Raw genomic sequence first — 22,447 nt, forward strand, 5'->3', positions numbered from 1 at the left:
GCACGGGGTTCCCCTCTTCAACCAGTGAGCCAGTACCGGTTAAAGAAAAGAGGAGCTTGTCCGTGCATCTGCAGCCCCCTGGGAAGAAGCCTCTCGCCGGGCTCGAAGTCATGCAAACAATCACCTCTCACTTCCCCAAAAAAGCCTGTATTGTTTTCCTGCAGCCCTGCTCTGCTTACTCACTCACTGTCTATGTCTGTCAAACTCCTTTCTCTGTCTCTTTGCAAACTCTTTATCTGTCTACGGAGCTCCAGCGGTGCGCACGGTCCATGATTGAAGATCCCGCTCCCGTACCCCCGGCTTCAAGCTCTCGTCCCCCCGGTTAATGCTCACACCTCGCGCCAGCACTCCTCCTCCCCTCTCCCACTCGCGGAGAGAGAACTCAGTGTGGATAGGATGCTGCTCTGTAGAGAGCCAGCCGCTAATGGGAGACGGAGGAGAGAGTGAGGGAGGGAGGGAGGGAGGGAGGAGAATCCAGCTGAAAAAGAATGACATCACCTGTGCAGCCAGAGAGAGGGAGAGAGAGAGAGATGGGAGGTGGTGTGGATGAAGCAAGAGCAAGCAGAGGAAACTACATTAGATGGATTGGCTGCTGGGCAGATGTGGATGAGAGAGAGGGAGATAGAGAGAATGGGAAAGAGAGGGAGCATCTCTATTGATCTGCTGGTAACATAAAGCTGAGTGTATTGAGGCAACCCCCCTCCTCTTTGTGAGTGTGCCGCATAAATTACAAAAAAAAAAAAAGAGGTGGGGGAGCATAAATCACAAAGCTTCTATCAGATACAAGGACAGACGGTGCCTGTGGTTTTTTTTTGGATTTTTTGCGAAACTGACACAAAGCACAAGCAGATAATGGGTTTTCCCCCCTTCAAAAAGCCCCCCGCGTCTGGAGGATTTGCAATGCAAGTGGGCCGGATTTGACGTACAAGAAAAAGATAAATCACTATAATACAGTAAAACGCTGCTGAGAAAAATACTGAGGTAACAGAGGCTGGTAAGTCTGACGCCGGATTCACTGAGCGTCCCACTTCACGCGTTAAATGAAGGATGTCACCCAAGAAAGTTAGACTGATAAAAGTATCTCTCAAATGGATTTTCAACCCATTTCAACTTGCCCAATCCTATCTATCCCAATCCCTATTCTCAGTCAGCACTAACTTGGTAATTTTGAAATAAAAAAAACATCTAATCGAAGATGCGGTCGAAAGTGATTTCTTTTTAAACACCTGGAAGCCTTTTGAAGTTAAAACAACATTAATATTTAACTGTGACAACTTCAAGTGTTTATTGAATCACCAAATCGATACTAAATGGGAATCACAATCCCTTTACTTGGAGCAAATTGAGCAGAAACTCAGTGGGGAAAAAAGAGGCTTAATACGAAGATTTATATTTTCCCTTTTTTATCGTATTAATTAGGATTTCTCTGGAAACATAAAACATTTATTCCAAAAATAAAACTAAAATCTGTACGTTCCTTTTTCTATTCTTGGCGATGTGGAGAGAAAGATGAGAGAGAGGGGGGATGAACTGAACGCAGAGAAAAAAAAAACAGAAGCTGTTTTTTTGAAAGACTGATTCTCCTCCGGCAGAGGAGAGATGCCGGCAGCTCCTACGACCAGACACTTCAGAGAGGGGAGGATCTTTCTCCCCCTCTCCATTTTTATCTCCATCTTATCCCCCTTCTCATTCAGCTCAGACCCTTACCCCCCCCCCCCCCCGTTTTTTCAAACCCTCTTTGCCCTTAATCCTATTTGCAAGAAATTAGCCGTAACATTTTTCTGCTCTATCCATCTACAGTAGCCGCCTCATCGTTTTCTGCTCCCATTTTCACTCTCATTCTGTTTGCTGCTGTGAACCAGGATCCCTTCTCTCTCCTCTGTGTGTGTATGTGAAACGATACGCACCTCCTGCCTAGGAATGACATCATCTTTTTACTCTGCAGCCAATCGGGGGCAAGCACATGGAGCCCTGCCTTCAGTGGAGTGTTGTGTACACAAGAGAGACGGACAGATAGAAAGAAAGACAGGGATAGATGGATGTTTGGATTGATAGGGAGACAGGCAGAGCATGTGTGCGTGTGAAAAATCTGTGACTGTAAACAAGAAAAAAATGTAATTGTGTTGATAAAACTACACTTTGCATCATCACAGCACAAAGCGATGAACAAAAAGACTAAATGTGCTGCAAAAATCAACTGAATTAAAACATTTTATGAAACCTGCATGACCACAGATGTCGCTAAATCTGGTGAGTCTGTGAAGGAAAATAAAATAAATAAATAAATACATAGAATAAATCTGCTCAGAGAAACGAGCCAGACAGAGACAAAAACAGACAGAGACACAAAAATATAAAAAGATTGAAAGAGACAAAAAGAAAAGAAGGGAGGGCACTAACATGATGCCATTTGCTCCACAAACCTCTGTTTTGCAGTGGTCTAGAAGTATATTTTATAATTTTAATCAGGACATAGTACTTTGTAGAAGCAAAACTTAACATGCTTTTCTGAATTAACCACCTCTTAAGGGTTTGTTTACTGTAACTCTGTGCATGTTGGTGTGGGATCTGTGTGCAAAACACGGAGCAGGATACACGTCATACAGGAAGCACTTCCTGGAACAGTCTGTCTGCGACTCTGCGAGTTTGTGAGCCTCTGCCAGGTCAAGTCAGGTGAGCGTTTTACAGATGAGATGGGAAGAAAAGAGGTGACAGCCACACATGGAAACTTAAGAGTCAGAGAATCAAAGCGCAAGGATCAGAGAATCAAAGATGAAGGAGAGGGATCAAACGCAGGGAAGCAAAGACAGAAGATGTGTGTGTGTGGAACATGCATCTTTAAGCAGAAAATGGAAGAAAAACTAAAAAGTGTTTGGGAAACATGACAAAGTTGTGAAGGTACCAAACGGCAGGAGAGTGAGCTGTCAAATGGCAAGACGTCAGATGGACCGGCTCACACACATCAGGCAAATTGTAGTGACTAGACATATACAGTACATAGCATCCTCTCTCTGTGTGTGTGTGTGTGTGTGTGTGTGTGTGTGTGTGTGTGTGTGTGTGTGTGTGTGTGTGTGTGTGTGTGCGTGTGTGTGTGCGTGTGCGTGTGCGTGTGTGTGTGTGGGGGGGGGGGGGGGGGGGGGGGGGGGGGGGGGGGGGGGGGGTTGCTCAGTGAGGCGTGGCATGGCTCAGGGATTTCTGAAGAGGGTCTTGTTTCTCTTTTGTTAATTCAGCTGTGTGTGTGTGTGTGTGTGTGTGTGGCTCCTGCTCACAGCTAATCAGTTCTGCCAGGCTAATTAAACCGAGTCAGATGACTGCAGCTGTAGCTGTACCCTGTAGCGCTCTAACACACCAATGTGTGCGCACACAGAAGTGCTGAGTTGTTAAAGCCATATACTGTATTTCTCTGCTGGGTGGCTGCAGAGTTTTTTCATAGACGGTTTGACAGAGTCTCTTTAACACCCCAGCTAATGAAGGGAGGTATGGTTCAAATATGTTAATGAGGATTGTTTGGGGAAGTATACACATCTTTTTACAGCCTCGGGTGAGAGTGGAGTTTGGCAGCCAGTTAGTTTAGTCTCTGGCTTGTATCTTTTGAATGAAGCAAGCAATGAGGGCTATAACCCCAAATTATTTTCATTACTGGTGTATTTTCTCAAGTAAAAGTCATTATAATTCTCAAAGCCACAATGTTCATGTACACATTATTTTGTCTGACCAACCGGCCAAAACCAAGATCAGCAGAAATTCTCAGAAGCTGTTTGTAGAAGGAAAATTTTGGCAATTTTCGCTTTTTCTTCTTTCTTTCTTTTAAAGATTAGTCCAACAAAAAGATTGCATTATTTTGTATTGATTGCTTTATTTTGAAAGCATATATAGAAGCATATCTGACCTGAATGTCAGAGCTCCCACATAGTGAAATGCTTCTTAATCACTGTGAAAAAAATCTATATTAAGGCACCAAAGAGCACCTTGTGGGACTGTTTTTTGTAAACATACAGTATCTCCAAGCAGATGAGATTCTTTTTTTGTCTTTTTATATTAACTTATGTTTGTTTTAAAAAGATCATGATCGAAAGTGAACGAAAGTGTGCTAGAGAATTATTATGTCACATGAGGGAGTAAAGTCTTCTGTAACAAATATGGAGGTGCCACTGTTCAAAGCCAAATATAATCTGAGGGATTCCTGTGTACAGTCGCCAAGCACACAAAGAGCAGCAAGTCCCCCTCACACAAAAGACAGAGAAAAACATACGTGCATGTAGACCACACAAAGAGACAACTATGTGAATGTGATGACTGCAGCTGATCGTGTGTGTGTGTGCGCACACATGGCGTGTGTTTGTGTGAGACCATTTGAAGGACAAGACAGGAATTCCTGCCATTTAAACCGGCCCTTCCCTTTTCCGACTAGTCTCCACTAAGAGAATCAGGCTCAAAAGAGCTGGAGATGCAAAGAAACAGGCAAAGAAAAGGGGCTGAAAAGTCAACAAAGACAAGAGCTGGTGGAAGTGAAGAAGATATGAAATGCGAATGAAAGAAACCCCACTCTTTTTACAGTAACAATTTAGTAAAACAGATATGTTTATTTTTCTCATCCTTCCTTAAAAAACTTTGATAAAAAGTGTCTGAAGTGACACATTGATGACAACGGAGTCTCTCACCGTCATCCCCTTACAGCTCCAGGGAATACAGTGATTACATTACAGTAGAGATGAGAAGGTCATCATGAAGATTAAGAAATAACACAGAGGGGCAAGGACTTGTAGAAAGAGAGACACATCGGAAGCAAACGAGGAGACAGAGAGTCGGGAGGCGTGCATGCGAGACAAAGGAAAAAAAAGTTAAGTGAGTGAAGTGGACCAGTGGATGAAAAATTTAGACAAACAGAAGGAAGGGGGGCTGCAAAGGAGGAAAGAGGGGCTGCCAGCACGATTTTGCAAGGTGAGGGAGAGGGAAGGGAGGAAATAGTATCAAGGCATTGTCTTCAGGATGTAGGTTGTGCTTATTTTTTCTCCAGAACAATCCTTTCTTTCTACCCTGAGGAGCTGTTCGTTTCGGATCTACTGATAGGAGCCTTGCAAGATAAACTGAAACTGTCCTTTAACCTTAAGTGGCTTTTTACAAAAGCAGAGGAGAAATTTAGGTGAATTAAGAAATCGGGTTCGATTGAATTATAAAAAACCTCTGGGGTCATGGATTTGTGTTTAAGCAATAGGTATGATTTCCAATCCCATTTTTCTGAGAAGTAACATGAAGAAGCCAAGAACCAAAGTGTGAATATTACTCAATATGACAGTAAAATATAATGAAAGAAGACTATTTATCCATACATCTGTACATATTTCACAGAAAAGCATCATATTTTAGGCAGGGGCCCGAGGTCAGACATATGACAGCAGAGAGGGAAGATAACAGGAGGATAAGGGACAGAGGAAAGAGGAGGAGAGGGAGGAGTGAGGGAAGGCAGAGGAGGAGAGAGGAATATAAAGAGGGAGTTCAACAAGGTTGTCAACTTAGCACTGCTGATGTAATCCCTAAAATTAGAAGCAGCGACAGCCGCAGATAGTGCCCCAGTGGTACAGTGCACTGCCTGGCATACTGTACTCTACACACACTCATGCACATGCACACTATAGAGATGTAAGGAGCAGATTTTAAATGTGGCATGCAGAGGCAACACCCGCAAACAATCTATTACCCCACCTGAGAGCTCTCTGCATGGACAATGAATGCAGCAGCAGTCCAGCAGCACGGCTGAAGAAACCACTATGCGACTGAGGCTGTGGGGGTTTTTGTTGGCCGTTTGAAGGCGTCGGTACAAGACTGAGCCAAGTATTTTGAGCCTGAGTCACAATTTGAGGAAGTAAACAAGTCCTTGATTTAGACATGATCGCTGTTGATCGCCTGTTGTTTGGATGGAAATCATTTTGTTCCTTTTAATTTTTTTCCCCTTGATTCCCATATGATCCATAGTTTTTCTATTTATTGAAGAGGAAAGGATCAACAATTAAGACAAATAATGTTTATATACGTAACTGCACCGCCTTTTGTCTGAAGGTCTGTGTCAATCTTCTTTACATTAACACTTCAATACATTTAAAAAACAAAAATAGGCAACTAAATTAACCCCCAACACCTCGGAGCTTTTACCAGCTTGTCTTGAAGCACCTCATTCCACCGCAGTCAGAGCAAGTTAAAATAATCATAATAACAATAATGAATTATACTATTAAGCCTGGATCCATTCCATCCCTTCTTCACTTCCAACCCCCCTCCCTCGCTCTCCCGACTTCACCCCCCTTGACCCTACCTTTCCCTCACCCCACCCTTCCTGTCGCCCATTAAATCCCCATCTGACCTTCAAACAACCTTCAGCTTCCTGCTCTGTACCTCCACACCCCTCCTCCACGTCCTCCTGCTGCTACACTCCAACTCATTTTTTGTTCACCTGTCAACCTCTGTTATCCTCCAGTCTTTCACCTCCCTTTCTCCCCCGTTAAAACTCCCATTGGCCCTGCTTTACACTGGGTGTAAGAGAGGGTCCTAGATGCTTCCTGTAGATTGGACATTCATTTACTCATCAATATTTGCTTCTAAAAATCTACAAACTGATATAATCATGGTCATAACCTTCCACAAACTGTAATATAATTGTGCCGTTGGACCAGTTTTCAAAGTAAAAAGATGGACTATGCTTTTCTGTCCCATGTCTTCCTGGCTCTCCATCTCTCCCTGGGGCCCTGCTTGGTCGAGCAGTGGCAGAGCTGGCGCGAGGCCCTTGGGGCTTTGCTGGCCCCACCTGCATTTTGATGTAATGAGACCAGATGGGCTCAGGAATGGACTGGACGCATTAAAAGCAGCAAGGGGCTCGAAAATATAAACAGCCCTGAATATTTCAGCTCCGCACAAGTCAAGGGAAGATGAAGAGCAAGACAGACGTATATAAAAGTAAAACCTCCATGTTGTATGAATTCATGCTTTAAACACAAAGTGGAAAACAGCTAAAAAGAAATGTGCAAGAGAACGAGACACACCCAAATACAAGTGTGATCACACGCATAGAACATCGGCAGTTTTACCGACACAAGATCCTAAAGAACTCAAACAGACACTAATGACGGTGAAAGTGAAGCCAGGGATATTACGGGAATGTTAACAACTTCGCTATTTCACGATGCCAAGCAAAACTCAATAAAACCGACCAACACCACTGAGCTCATTCCAACACAATCAGCACAGGAAATTTTCTCTGTAGACAAACTTCCACAGTGGCTGGAGCCCCGCGGGTTTCCCAGACGGGTTTACCAGGAAAGACAGAGCGACTCAGCAGCAACAAAGCAAGTGCATCTTCCAACACACCGGTGACCTTCAAACCTGAGGGGAGGATGAAAGATGATCACTTTGTCATTACTCGTCACAGCAGGTTGACATTATTATGACACAGCATTCGTATGAGTCACACCCATGACTTGCCCACTGCACGATGAGCGCAGCCTTAAACTTAACCTGATTCTGCACGGTGACGTTAGCGAAACTTGAGTAATGGCCGAGCATGACGAGCACAATCTGACAAAGATGATAGCAGCAAGGACACCATTGAGATCAAGTCATCGCTAATGGAAAACAGAGAGTGGTATTATGTGAATTATGAGTATCCAATTTGCTCTGAGGTAGTGTTAGCTCATCATGCTCATCATGACTACATCACAAGCTTTCCATATCTAGTTAAAATAACAAAAATAAACATAAAAATAGAATTTTTAAGCAAGTGCCCAGGCAAAAGTATTCAGATTCTTATTTTGACGTCACCTCCAGGGCCATTTAGCAGCTGTTCTTGAGGTTTCATGGAACCCTCCTCAGCAGATGGACACACACAAGGTCACATCCAGAACACATAAGGTACTAGTAAGCATTTAGTGTGGGAACCTGTTTGCTGATAGTGGGGGTTCAGCTGTTGTGCTGATGCTTCGCAACAATGTGTGATACTGGGTTTTGAAATTAAACCGACCACTGCAAGCACTATTTTTGCAGTACTAGGCAACTTTGTGTGGATGCATCTGCTTTCTTGTGTGACATAGTGTATATACTGTATGTGAAACTACAAATGTGTAATAAATATAGAAGGCTAACACTTCCTTTGTGCAGAGATGTCTACTGTTTGATGAAAAATAACACCTAAACCCTGATGTGGACACACAGGACATGACTACAGTAAAGACTGTGACTGTTCAAAAATCTTGCCTTGAGCATTTTTTGCCAGAGAGCCTCACTGAAATCTCATAAGTTGCTTTCTTTACTAAAGCAGGTTTGCACCCTCAACTCATGTATGTCCCAGGTTAGCTGGATCTAGGAAACACATGCTAATGGAGGAAAAACAAAAAGCAGACGTCAGACAACACAGGAAGCCAGCAAGCCAACCACAGACGTTGCAAGAGATGCGTTGTTTCCGGCGTGTACTGACACTTTGGTTTCTTCAAAAAAGCACCAGTGCTCTGCACGTTTCCACACACAGAAAATCCGAGCTGCTTTTAACACACATCACACACAACAACCAATCAACGTGAATGAGGTGTGTCTATATTCGCATGGGGCACAGTGTGATGACCATCTATTAAATTCAATACAGCTCGGACCACTACAACAGCATAACGTCACTCTCTGCTGTTATTATTCCAGAGCTTTACAGCCTTGACTCTCCAGTGCAGATGCTGAGAATGTGTCATGTTAAATTAATGATCCAGGGGTGCCACGGAGTAGCCTGGCTGAAAAAGCCCTTCGAGCAGGTTTTCCCCTGCAAGGCAAATGAGGTGATGGGTTCATCTGTCTACTACAGTATCTGCTCTGTGAGAGAGAGCAAGAGACAGTAACCCAGCATGTGTGTTAGGTATGACCTGCGAGTCATTAGTGAATCCCAGTGGTGTGTTATGGTAGTGAGAGGACGCACAGGATCTTCTGTCTATCGCCCTGCGAGAAGCAGAGTCAGGTTTCTGGATCAATGAGAATCAATCGCAAGCAGAGTGAGTGCAGACTAATATATAAAAGGAAGGAAAAGAATATAATAAAATAAAAAATGATCTGATGAGCGGTCGCAAGATCAAGAAAAAATACATCTTTCTTTGCTCATTTTGATTTGTGTATCAAATCTGCATTGTCCTCGTCTTGTCTGTTTAACACACACAACAACCGTTATATCTTCTTCTTCTTTCTGCACCAATTCATAGCAACCAAAACTTCATTCACTCTGAAGCGAGCCATTAAGAGGGAAAGAGACAGACACCAGACACCAGCGCAGAGCAGTGATAATGGATTACTGATGTTATTATGTTTCAATAAGGTCGCTGAACAACATCCTCTGATCCACAGCCACAAAACCAGCTCTCTTTGACCATCTCAGTGTGTGGGGGTGTGTGTGTGTGTGTGTGTGTGTGTGTGTGTGTGTGTGTGTGTGTGTGTGTGTGTGTGTGTGAGAGAGATATACATTTACAGTCTGTGTTACATGCATTAAGTCATTAGAAATGGGCAACCCCCCCAAGATACAATAAAGGAATAAAAATAATGGAGGTTTTTATGGCTTTTAAAGGGCATTTTTCTGCTGTAATATGTTATTTGTCATGTTATATTTTTAATTATAGAAAGAAAGGATCCCTTTCATTGATAAGATCAATCTAATCATAAATAAATTACTTTTTCAAAGATTAAATAAAAAATATGTTCTTATCCCAACAACAGACCATACTTGAAAATTTTTTAAGGGATATATCTCAGCATGTTACCATTCATAAATATAAAAAATATATGCACTTTGAACAGATTATTAAAATCTGAAAAGTCCTATCAATAAATATTACAAGGCAAATTTCATTGATGCACAACTGTCTGAAAATGTACACTTCTGTTTATCATAGGAAGCTGCAAAGAAAGGTTTGGCTGCAAAATGTTACTTTACAAATGTTTTTCTTCACTTTATTCTTGTTTATTCTTTAATATTTACTTGGTTGCAGCTTTTTCTTTCAATATGTCAAAGTGGACTCTTAGAATGTTAGAACTCTGAATGTTGGTACTGTGCTTACTCACCATGTGGTGAGAGAGACATCGCATCACAAAACAGCAATGACAGTTAGAGGGACAACTTAAAAATGACACCCTCAAGAGCCGTCTCATACCCGTCTCCAGGTTTAGAATTCAAAGCACTTTATCCTACCATTTGTTAACCAGTCAGTTGTTGCTCTCAGTGTGCAACTGTTATTTCCAGTTTGCCCCCTTCCTATCTACCCCCCACAGAGTCAGCAGGCAGCGGTTTGTGTGTGTGTGTGTGTGTGAGTGTGTGTGTGTGTGAGTGTGTGCGAGTGTGTGCGAGTGTGTGCGAGTCTGTGCGAGTCTGTGCGAGTCTGTGCGAGTCTGTGCGTGTCTGTGCGTGTCTGTGTGTGGCAGTCTTGAAATGACCCGCTTTTCCCCACACTGCCTGTTTCTAAACAACAGGTGCCTGAACTAGAAGTGACTCATATAAACACATTCACACAAAAGTACGCCAGAAAAATAACAGATAGACGTGGAAATATCCAGCAAGATGGGGCATAGCAGAGATAGACATTCTTGTGAGGAAAGTTTGATTCTGTGCGTCCCCCTACCTGATTGTTGACATAATCCTGAGGATGAGACACCAGCAGAAACATGAAAAGGAAAGACGGAGAGACACAGTCATGATCGGACGCTGAAAACTGTGTGTGTGTGTGTGTGTGTATACTGAGAGTGACATGGTTAAATGAGAGCATTTACCTCTCATCTACATTCTCATTTGATAAAAGAAAAGAGAGAATATCAAAAGCCCCATTCAGTCACTTAACAATGACCAGAGTAAAGTTTTCTTTCTTTTGTCCTGGCGTCCATTCTTGTTGCATTTTAATGCAGGACTATTGTAATTCTCTGCATTTCCATGGCATTTGCACTGTTCCACTTGTTTTTCTACCTGCTTCTATGGAGCACTGCTGCACGAGCACATCGGAGTGGTTGGCCTTTTCATAATAAACGCAGTCGTTGAGAAGGATGTGGTAGGATTCAGCAACGCTGAGGGCTAAAAATTTAATTTAAAAATGTGGAACAATCACCAGGAGACTCCAGAGGCAGATAGGGGTAGCAGAGGACACTAAAAACGCCCCCATTAAGCCCCTTTGTAATGCCCAAGGGGGCTTTGCATGAGCTGGGGAAAGTGTTTGTATGAGCGAGGTGCGGAAGTGTGTGTGGTTGTGCATGCATGTGTGTATGTGTGTGTGTGTGTGTGTGTGAGAGAACCAAAGTGTGGCTCCTGGTGATTAGTCAATGCTGCAACTGACACATTGCTGGTTCCAGTGATTCTATCAGAGGGAGGGAAACTTGACCTCACACAAAACGACACACACAGACTCAGTTTTGATACTTTCCTTACTCAGACTTTCTTTTGAGAAATCCCTCAGAATCACATGGTCTTACCAGAGACAGATTGTGTCTCCCTACAAAATGACCTTCATATTGTATTAAATATATAGGGGCCACTGTCATATGTTCTACATTAAAACCCTCTATGAAAAAGGCAGCAGTGCTTTTTCAACCTTTTCTTCATATATTTAATTAAAAAGAAAATACACTCCTTGAATGGATCTTGCAGTAAATATCATAGAAAGTAGAAGGATTTGACAAATAGAAGCTGAGGACACTTTACAACTTATGTCATCTGCCACTGTTTAGACTGAAAGCATTCATTAGTCAGACAGAGAAGAAGAACATGAACGTTTAGTAAAAGAAATCACATGTTCAGGGGGAAGCTCAGACTGTGGAAGCCTTGTTCTACATTAATCAATTGATGGTGAGGCGCCAATTTCCCTGAATTGCGTTCACTATGTAAACTCTGAAGAGGGTTAGTTTTAGCCTCTGCTGCTCGTAATGGTCTTATACTCCTACCGTGTTGTAGCTGGCAGGCTCTTGGCCATCCGTGATGAGTTCCCGCTCTCCCCGGGGGTTGACCCTCCTGAAGCGGCGTCTGGACCTCCGTTGGGACCCCTCTCTCTGCAGAAAACTGTCGTCCCCTTCGCTGCCGTTATCCACCTGCAATACAGAGTCAACAGCTTCCTCAGAATAGCAGCTTCTGAGGGATTTGCAGCCACAACCTTCGGGTGTGTGGGGACAGCTGGAGGACCGACCCTCACAGTTTGACACCTCGGAGCAGGGTTCCGAGCAGCTGCGTTTTAGTAATTCTGACTTTTGAATTTTAGGAACCAAGTTTAGATTTGTACATTCCAAGTTCTGGGTCTCAGTTTCTGATTTCTTGCTCTTATAATCCAAATTCTGTGTCTTCGCTTCTGAGTTCTTTAAGTCTAAGCTGGGATCCTTGAAAGCGCTCCCTTCCTTTTTCTGTGGCTCGGTTTCATGCCCTGGACCTTCTGAGATCTGGCCCGACTCTTCCACTGGTTCCTGGTTGAACATCCAATTCTTCCATAACACAGAGAGCCGGTGCCAGCGGAGCACACTCATGATGAGGCAGCGACGGCACCAGAACAACACATAAAAGCAGGAAATACCACAAGACTGGAGGAAAAAAACTGAAAGGAAACGTGCTGAATGCAAGTGCGGGTCCAGATTTTAAAAAAAGTCCAAAATCCTGAGGGATGCCCAAACAATAACACCCCACCGGGCATGAATCCAGAAAAACTAATAAAAGAACTGAATTAATTGAGTAAACAAATGAGGAACAACATTGAGGACAGAAAAACGATGGTTTCTTCTATTTTTTGGTCTGCGATTTGACGACAGTCATCCTCCTCTGAGCGCTGGACAGTTCAAGAAGGAGTTCAGCTGCTCAACACGTTGCATGCTCGCAGAGTTACTCACATGATTGCCTGCTCTTTCTCTCTAACCGTCTGACACACGCACAGCATACACTGAGCCCACAGTTTCCTGGAGGAAATCGTAAATACACAAATATCCTCACAAGGCAGAGAGAGAAAAAAACAGCACAGCACACAGATTCCGGCCATACAATTCATTCCCCATAGTTTTTTTGTTTTGTTACGATCTGTTTTTATTTTGAGGAGGAATTTGTTTTCTTTCACAACTGCACAATGTTTAGAGAGTCAATAGTTTTATTGTGAAAATAATGACGATACCTTACACAACTTGCCAAGTGTTGTATTGACTCAACTAAGATGTTACTATTTTTTGTTCTGCTTTAAATTGTCTTTTATTCTCTTCTGTATTGTATTTTTTCACAGAGGAATGTTGTATCAACAATATTTTGATATTATATATATATATGACATATAAAAGCTGCACTTTTCCTTTGTTACTTATTCGTTTTTTAAAAAAGCATCTATTGAATTGACTGACTTTTTTTTTGTTAACATGTGTCATATGTAAATCAAAAACATGTAAATCCTGTGTCAACCTGAATTCCCCTTCTCTCACTCTCATGCCCTGCTTAAAGGTCCAGTGTGTAAGATTTAGGTGAAAGGGAACTATTGGCAGAAATTGAACGTAGAATAATCCTCATGATGTTTTCACTAGTTCGTTTCATCTAAATTGTATGAATTGTAGTTTTCTTTACCCCAGAAAAGGCCCTTTATATTCAAATACTTTATAGTTACATAGAGGGGACCCTCTCTACGGAGGCTGCCATGTTTTTTACATTAGTCCAGACTGGACAAACTAAAACCTTTTGAGTTTTTATGACAATTAAAGGCTACCACAGGTTCTTTTTCATGTTTGGAAGGAGAGGGTGAGGTGAGGGGTGTTCGGCTACAAAAATAAGAGCACTCGTTAATGCAGTGAACTCATATTTCAATATAATTTGGTGACTTTTAATATAAGTATATTATATGTATAATATTTATATGCCAGCCAGGTCAGACTATTACTGCTTGTACTGTTGTTCAGTTCCAGTTTGTACAGTTTTCTGTCTTTCAGTCAGGACAGGAAAAACAATTACGCAGATCCATCTGCCAGTGTTTGAATATTTTTAGGCTTCATTCTCTTGCTGTTTATCTTCATCATTTTCCTGCTTGGCTGGTCAAAAGGATCTCTTATGCCTTTTACCAACAATTCTTCATCTAAGATGTTCAACTCAAGTTTAAAAGCATCAACTAGCACATAGAGAGTTCATGCATTCATTCATGTAATGTATGTGTTTTATGATTATCAGAATTAGACTGACAGATTAAGCAGACTCACTGAAATGTCTTTTACGTTTCTACAGTCTCTTTAAAGAGTTTTCAATAAATCAAAATAAAAGCAGTTAATTATTTATCTATTCCAAAACAAAAGAGTATTACCGAAACTTCACAAAACTAATTTATTTAAATCATTACATCTTTGGGGTTATAATTGAGAGTTGAGAAGATAGGAGCCAAAATAAAAGCCAGTGACCTGTAGCCAGTGGTCAGTTCTCATGACAGGACCGCTGTCATAAATAACACTGTGTTTACAATTGTATCAAATGGATAGGCAGGATTTTGGCATGAAATCCTTAAACATCTCACCAGTCCTTCAGCTTCTCCCCTCCGAACTAAAAATGGGATAATGTACATCGCAAAAGACCCTTCACAACCTTGGTTTAATGAATTTGAATAAATTCCCTCAAAACCAAAAGAATCTCATCATCCCCATGTCCTGTGATCCTACAGAAGGAATTTATTTATTATGTATGTATGAACTGTCTTTGTCATGTGCTATTGTTCCTTTTAACCCATCTTATCACACCATGTTTGCTTTGGAGCCAAAAACAGAGTGGACATTAAAGATTTATAAAGATTGTATGAAAACATGAGATTTCATAAAAAACCCTGAAGAAGGTCGAGGGCTAAAACATGTTTCTTTTTCTCTGCTTCTGTTGTTTATTCATCTTTCTCACTATCTATCTATCTATCTGGTGTTCTTGACGGACTGAAACTAATACAGACAACAAACTGTCTAAGTCAAAATCATGAAAGGTATAAGACGAACATCACAGTCACTCTGAGGTCTGAGTTAAGACACTGGTGTAATTCGAACTGAAAAAAACATTAAATAAACTGCGAGAGAGAAGAGTTTCTGTCGATGCTAAATTGGTACTCAACAGCCGCAATTGGTTGATATACTGTGTACAGAGAAATTACCTTGTGTGAGGGAGTTCTGCTGTAATATAGTGAACAGAACAATTACTATATTGTGGGTAGTTTCGCTGCAATGGACTCTGAAACAACTGCATGAGGGACAGTGTAGCTATAAAACACTAAAAAACAGTATTGGTATCGATGTGTCCCTCCCCCCTCCATGTGTCATCTTGCTTCCTCTTAATGAGCCTCATGAGACCGACAGCCTGAAGGTAACACACAAGAAGTTCTTGAGGGGAAAAGGTTGGCAACGTATCAGACCTTCATGTCTATCCTGTGACCATATAACTGCGTACGTGTCTCTCTGGCTGCCTGACTGGATATAACCCTCTCTACCCCGTGACCACCAGTTCTCTCGTCCACTAAGAATTCTAGCATTTATATTTTTAACTGATCGTATGGATGGGAATCGAGCATGTCGGTGTGATTTTCCGACAGTTGCAAATTGCCAAAGAATTACATCACACTTGCAACAAGAAGGAGTCATGGAGGGGAGGATAAAATTGTCCGAAGCGTGGCTTAATTTCACAAATCAAGAGGACAATAGGGCTAGTTGTAATGTCAGTAAAATTGTACTTTTATGTAACGACAGGCGGAAACAAGACCCCAGCAATGTGCTGAAACTACATGAGCATATAGAATTAGACATACAGTTAAGAAAAGAATAACGGAACACTGTTGGCAAAAATGAAAAAAATGCTGGATCTGCATCAAGATTCAATGGGTTCCCATACCACATCCTTCCACCAAGTTTCATGGAGATCAGTCCAGTAGTTTTTGCATGAACTAAAGGACGAACAAACACCAATGAAAACCTTCTTGTTGTAGCAAATAACATTAGAAACACACCGAAAGGTTTTACAGATCTTTTTCTTTGACTTAGAAATGTTTCGCCACTCACACTCGATTGATCAGGAATTGTGGAATTGATAAAGGATCGGGCCGATAAGAGAGGGCTATAATGGCCTCGGTAAATATGTTTCTTCAGTCCATCTAAATATGAGTGTGTGACTAACTTCTCATTTTTTATCCGTCAGTTTAAATTCCTCTCTGTATATCTGATGGCTTGTCTGCAGGCCTGCATCAGCCCAGTCTGCTGACTTTCTTTCTTCGCTCTATTCATTCATTTCTCACTCCTCTTTTCCCACTACTTACTGCCTTACACTCCCCTCCATTCCCACCACACACACACACACCCATGCACAGCGCCGCCCTGTCAGTCTATGAATGTCAATCCTGTCCATCCTGTGACCAGAGTCATGACGACAGCCACAGATCACACTCCCTCCACTATTCCCATGGCCCTAATTAGCTGATAGGCTGCAATGCGGTGTGGCTCGACCACAGTCCCTCTGCAATTTTGTGTCTATGCTTTCACCTCAGAGTGTCAATGTGCAGACGTGACAACTTCTCGTCATTTTGTGTGTTTTTCGTCCTTTTGGGAAAAGACGTGCCCCTGTTTTGTTTGTCTTTTTTCAGCCTATAGCTGTCCAAGTTGACAACAGAGTTTTAGTCTATTAGTCCAAGGAGAGTTCTGCTGAGTGATACCTGACTATCACATGCTTCCACTAGCAAGCAGCATCTCATTAGATTAATATTCATGGTACAATCACTCCTCAGCTATAATTATGAGCAAATGAATCCCATTATTTCAAACTGGCATGCATTCACATTTAAATTCAAATCACCCTACATACATACTAATATTATTTAAACCAATCATTCAAGAAAAATCTAACCATCAGTCTAAACCCTGCATTAAAGTTGATGTAGATACCGGGTCTTTTTATCCCTGCCACTGCTAAATCATTTTTATGGCTGGTGGGGACAAAATGTATCCCCCCCATAATGTGATTAATGCTATTTGAGTACTTCACATGTTCCAAACAACAACATCCAACACATGTGGATGAAAACAGACACATTCATATGTTAAGAAACCTCATGTTCTCCCTAAGGCTCCGATCAGTTGATCAATTTTATCATTTTATCACTTTCTCCTTCCTTCTCCTCCGTCACCACCAACATCTCTTTGAACTCCTCAAGGCTGATCCATTCACACCAACACACACTGAGGTAAATACAGAGATGTTTGATTCACAATGATTTCATTCCCTCAGCCACAAACACATGTTGTTTCCTTAGGCAACTGAGTCAACTGAGCTGGTTGTCTCTCTTCCTAGAATGACCAGCAATTCACACAATCGTACCTGGAAGATCATCTCTACCACTATTCTCTTTTCATGTTTCACAGAAAGGACCCACAGGGACACTTCTAGGAATGAGTGCCTTGCTGAAAGGTTACCTCACTATAATAACCCTTTTTCATTATGGGGGAAATTATGTTTTAATGTCCCTGGAACTGTTGGGGTGGAGTTTGTTTGCAGCTTTGATTGCTGTTGACTGATCAAACACAAACCTCATGGCTGTGACTATGCGAGTACACACACAAAACAGTTCTGAAACTTCAGCATTCTTCACTAGTTCCACATTTATTTGCTTAATTGTCTGTCCTACCTTTTTCTTTCTTTACATGAGAGTTACATGAGACCTAGAGTGTGGATAACTGACCTGAACCAATCAGCATCAGCACTTCATCAATTCCTGTGTCCACTATATGATGCTACAGAGCATGCAACAAACATGCATTTTGTTGCAGTAAAAAACCAGACCATGAAAAGTTCATGTAAATGGAATGATCGATGTGACATGAGGCATAGCTCCTATTTCCAGTGGGTGGCGCTATTACTGAGTCTTTCTTCTTAAGCAACAACCTGATGTCACCTTGTCACAGAATTATTTATTATGCTCCAAGCACAGCTCATTCTCTGAAAACAGTCAACTATATTCTGGATGATTTATAGTCTGGTTTATATGCTATATAAATAAAAATTATATTAAACTTTAATTCCAGTTCAAGTATTTTATTTTTTAATTCCCCCTAGCTGGAATATTGCCATTATAAGTAAAATGCTTCTCCAACAAATTCCCAGGCTGCCAATGACGTTCATTTAAAAATGAACACAAGGCAGGCACAATGAATTTAAGGGCAGAGACGCAAAGCATATGGAGTGAAAGAGGGGGGCACAGACTGAAAGGCCAGAGATGAGGGAGACAGAGAAGAAGAGAGATGAAAGAAAGAGGAGAAAAGGGATGAACAGGAGCAGAGCAGAGGAGAGAAGAAGGCTAGCACAGACATCAAATAAAGATGGATAAAATGAATAAAATCAAAGGGGGGGATAGAAGAGGTGGGAGGATAAAAAGGGAGGTGATTGGGAAGGAGACAAAGACAGAAAGAGAGAGAGAGAGAGAGAAAGAGTGTATCTACTCACCACAATCATTTCTGACGGCTCCAAAGTGATGCATTCACAGCCTCGTCTGCCCCCCAGCTGCTTCCCAAAACTGAAGAGAACGCACACAAAAACACACATAGAATAAGTGTTAAATCAGACACAACAAGCCCTGTGTGTTAAAAGATAAGAGAATTATCGCACACAACTGCAGAGATGGACGCAGTCAATCACTTTTGAACGCCCCCACAGATGAACACCAGCTTGTACATGAGTTACATCGACTACATACATCCAAATCAAAAGTGAGATGTGCAAGTGTTAAATGTGAAATAACAACAGGGGTGTGTGGATCTTGTAGATACTGTACGTCTTTACACCAAATGAGATGTAACATGTTTAGTATGCGAGACACTGATGTAAATGTGAAGAGAAGCATTGGTTTCAAATTAAGTCAAGAAATCTGTCATTCCACTTTTCATCCACACACATGACAAAAACAATTACTGAGAATGAATATGAGATAAAGCAGATAACAAATACCCTGTGTTATACCTGGTTAATACCGGTACTTTGATCCTTCAGACCAGACTGTTCTCAGGTTACTACTTAAGTTGGTAAACGAGACCTGCGTCATTTATCATGGTCGTAAACCGTGTAAAAATAAATTGGGCAAATAACCTTTAAAAAGACAGACATCCTCGCAAATTAAAGGGGTAATAGCTTAAATAACTGTTGCGGATAAGACATTTTAAAAGCACCCTCAAGAGATGCTTTCATAAAAGTAATTCCTCCCATATTGTATGCAAACGTTTATTATATAATATATCATACTTTATATCTCTATAGTCTTGTGAGGCTGAGTGAGAGACACTAGGTCTAGGCAAGAGAAGAGAGGATGTATGCAACAGAAGACTGGGCTCCAGCATAGAACAGCCTCTGGCATGGCTCTGTACAGGTATTAGAGCTGTGCAGCTGGTCCAGTAGTTTGTGGTGAATGTCTAACCACTGCAAGACTGTGGATCAATAAGGCTTTGTGGTTGACACCTCAACATGACTATACACAGTCTACAGAGACCAGAAACACAAATCAGTGCTCACCCAACTGTGATGACCATGGTTTCATGTAAATTCCTCTGTGTGAAAGTTGCTATATTTAAGTTTTATCTGCCTACGAACCTGGTGTCTTTCTTCAGTCTTTGTTGCATTTATAAGAAACAAGATAATAATAATTCCTTTGAGTATCGCAATTTCTTTTTATATTGCAATTGCTTCCAAAATCCTGACATTTTTTAGAAGGGCTGTATGTGAGAATTCAAACGTCCATGACATTTTCAATAAAATGTCCAGGTTATGTCAGAGTAAACTCATTTGAGATTACACCAGGAACGTTTCTGGAAATTTCACAGCGAGTAAATTGGGAATGGTGATTCCAACAACTGATGGACGCAAAACTTGAAGAATACAAATATGTCAGGATAAGAAAGTGGCGACATACACGTAGGAGAAGCAGATAGAAAGCTTTTGGTGATAAGAGCAGACTTGTGTGTTGATGTGCTGTGACTAAAAGCATTTTGCTTTCCGCAGTGAAATCTATACATCACGTGCTATATTGTCCATGCTCTACCCAGATTCCACCCCTCGTCTGAATTTTCTGTTCCTCGTCTCTTCTCCTACTGCTGCGTTCATCATATCTGAAAATGTCCACACTCTTTCTGGAGATCAGGTCTGAAAACAGCTTTAGCTGCAGGCCTCACAGGTTCAGCTGCTGTCGGCTGGACTGTTGGCTGTTGTTAGTCTCTGATGAGCGAGAGGAGAGCAGCTGATGTGGTGGTGAGACCACGCGGCTCAGCCTGCTCTTTTCTCGTCACATGGGGATTTTGCATGACGTCTTGGTTCACTCTGAGATTGTGTATGCTGACGGTAAAAACATTTTTTTTTCTGTCAGCCAATCTCCCTACAGCCTCACTAGTGTATAGCATACAGAAGAAAAAACAGTTTGGCTGAATGTTAATAACATGTTGATTTGTATAAATGCGTCATAATTTCCTCCCTAAATGGTAAAATCGAAACATAAAAAGCGTTTGACCTTTAAACATAATGATCTCTTCAGAACTCAAAGTACTTGTGTGCTGCTGATGTACAACTTATTTTTACTGCATTTTTACCACAACAAATGCTCAACAGAGTCAAAATCTAGTGTACTGAATCACTTACTTTTAATCTATTGTTAAATGAAAAAAATATATATATAACTTCAAGTTGCCAATTTTGGCCAAATAAGAGATTGAAATTGGAAATTAACCAAATGTAAAAGCAGACAATTCTGACATATCAGAAGTTTTGTATAAAAATAGATTTGAATATCTAACAGATTATCGTAAAAGCAACTAATCATTGTCAGTGTGATGCATTAATGGTCTCACCAAACAGTGCAGCTACATTACTAAATGCACATCTACATACATTTATAACACCTTAAAAACATGGTGTTTTAAAATCTATTTGAATTTTGAGACACTTCTGAATGTTCTCTCCCACGCTGTGTGTCTGTGTTTATGCATATTGTAATTGTATGTCTCTGTTTCCCATGAACTAAGTGTGAGAGTGTGAGAGATACCCCGTGTGAACTACGTGTGTGTGTGTGTGTGTGTGTGTGTGTGTGTGTGTGTGTGTGTGTGTTGATCCCGAGAACAGACTGGTCTGTGGACACGTCTCCCTTTGGCGTTGCTAAAAGTGCCGACTCAGCATTGTTTAAGTACTGGAGGAGCGGCTGGTTTTAATTATGGAAGCCTGCTGAGCGAGGAGAGAGCAAACTTTCACTCTCACATCTCCTCTCCGATGACTCTCACAAAGTGCATTACTTCTCTCTACTTGTTTTTGCCCTTTGCTTCTTTTTCTTATCCAATTCCCTGTCATCTTTCCCTTCTATCTGTTTTTGTTGTCCCCTAAAACCTACACTATCTTTGCTTCCTTTGCCATGTCCTGTCCACTTAACCCCTCTCGCCTTTTACATATTATTTTCTGCTTTCCTGTTGTCTTCCTCTCTCTCCTCATATCATGTGCCATTCCCTTTCATCCTTTCCTTTCTTTCTCTCTTCTTACTGACGGCCTTTCCCCTCTCTGAGCCAAAATAAAGAAGCAGTAGCAATCTTTCATCTCATCACATCCTTAATCACACAGTCACACCAGCGCAGACGCTGTTCTGACAATGTCAGCTTCTTGTTCTAGGGCTCGGATGGAAGTCTGTCTTCATAATGTGTTAAAATGATGGGAGGGAAACATTTTCTTCGGACAGAAGAAAGCTTGTGAAATCCAAGCGTGGTGCCTCACACTGATTTCCTCGAAAAGAAGGGGAATATCCAGAATCACTGGATTAAAATTATGTCCACTCTATGCTTAAATTTGAATTAATTTATTTCTAATCTCTATAAAATGAGTCTGCAGGTGAACATGAAGAATCTGGAGGTGAGGGACAAGATTTGGGGGCTGGAATCTTTCAGGTTTCCATTTCTAGTTTGATCCAATTTAGACCCACAGTTAAGTGTAAAGATCAATCCAAAATGTTAACAGAAAATTAGCCAGAATGTCACCTGTCACCATTTGTGTTTCATGTGGAGAAGCATTGTGTCGACTTGTTGAACAGTGTACGGAAAACAGGAGACGTCTCGGCCTGAATATCTGCTGTCTAAACTGGAAGCCCAAAATTACTGGCCGTTGACTACTGCTTCAAAAAACTCAGACTCATTGTGCATCCACGTCTCAAGACTTCCTGGACGAGCTTCACCTTAGAGCATCCGTCCTTGTCGATAGAGCATTACTGCTTTTTGGCAACACTGTTAAAGCTTAAAGGAATACAGAAGGTATTTTACAGTAAACTAAATTATTCAGTAAATGTAAAAGATATTATAGGTTTTTCTTTTCTTTAAGTGCTGTGGTCAGGTGAATCCAGGGATAGGAAAAGATGTTATGCCTTATAAATTGATTTGCTTATTTCGATAATTAGTGCCGACAGAAGGGGAAAAAGTATTTAAACCTAAA

General features: G+C 41.4%; 1 protein-coding gene across 23 annotated transcripts in view; it reads right to left on the minus strand.

Annotated features, from left to right (window-relative positions):
• The window catches only part of LOC109628648 (Rap guanine nucleotide exchange factor (GEF) 6), a 131,095-nt gene that overhangs the window by 68,918 nt on the left and 39,730 nt on the right, over positions 1-22,447 (minus strand). For 7 of the 23 annotated variants that reach the window (XM_069510122.1, XM_020085871.2, XM_020085869.2 and 4 more), the window contains 2 exons: positions 18,449-18,518; positions 11,935-12,078 (listed from right to left, as the gene is read on the minus strand). In XM_069510122.1, coding sequence (XP_069366223.1) covers positions 11,935-12,078; positions 18,449-18,518 — 214 coding nt within the window. The other 16 variants (XM_069510120.1, XM_069510109.1, XM_069510110.1 and 13 more) reach the window with 6 other exon arrangements.

Source organism: Paralichthys olivaceus, chromosome 15 (assembly GCF_024713975.1).
Source record: "Paralichthys olivaceus isolate ysfri-2021 chromosome 15, ASM2471397v2, whole genome shotgun sequence".
Classification (NCBI taxonomy): Eukaryota; Metazoa; Chordata; class Actinopteri; order Pleuronectiformes; family Paralichthyidae; genus Paralichthys; species Paralichthys olivaceus.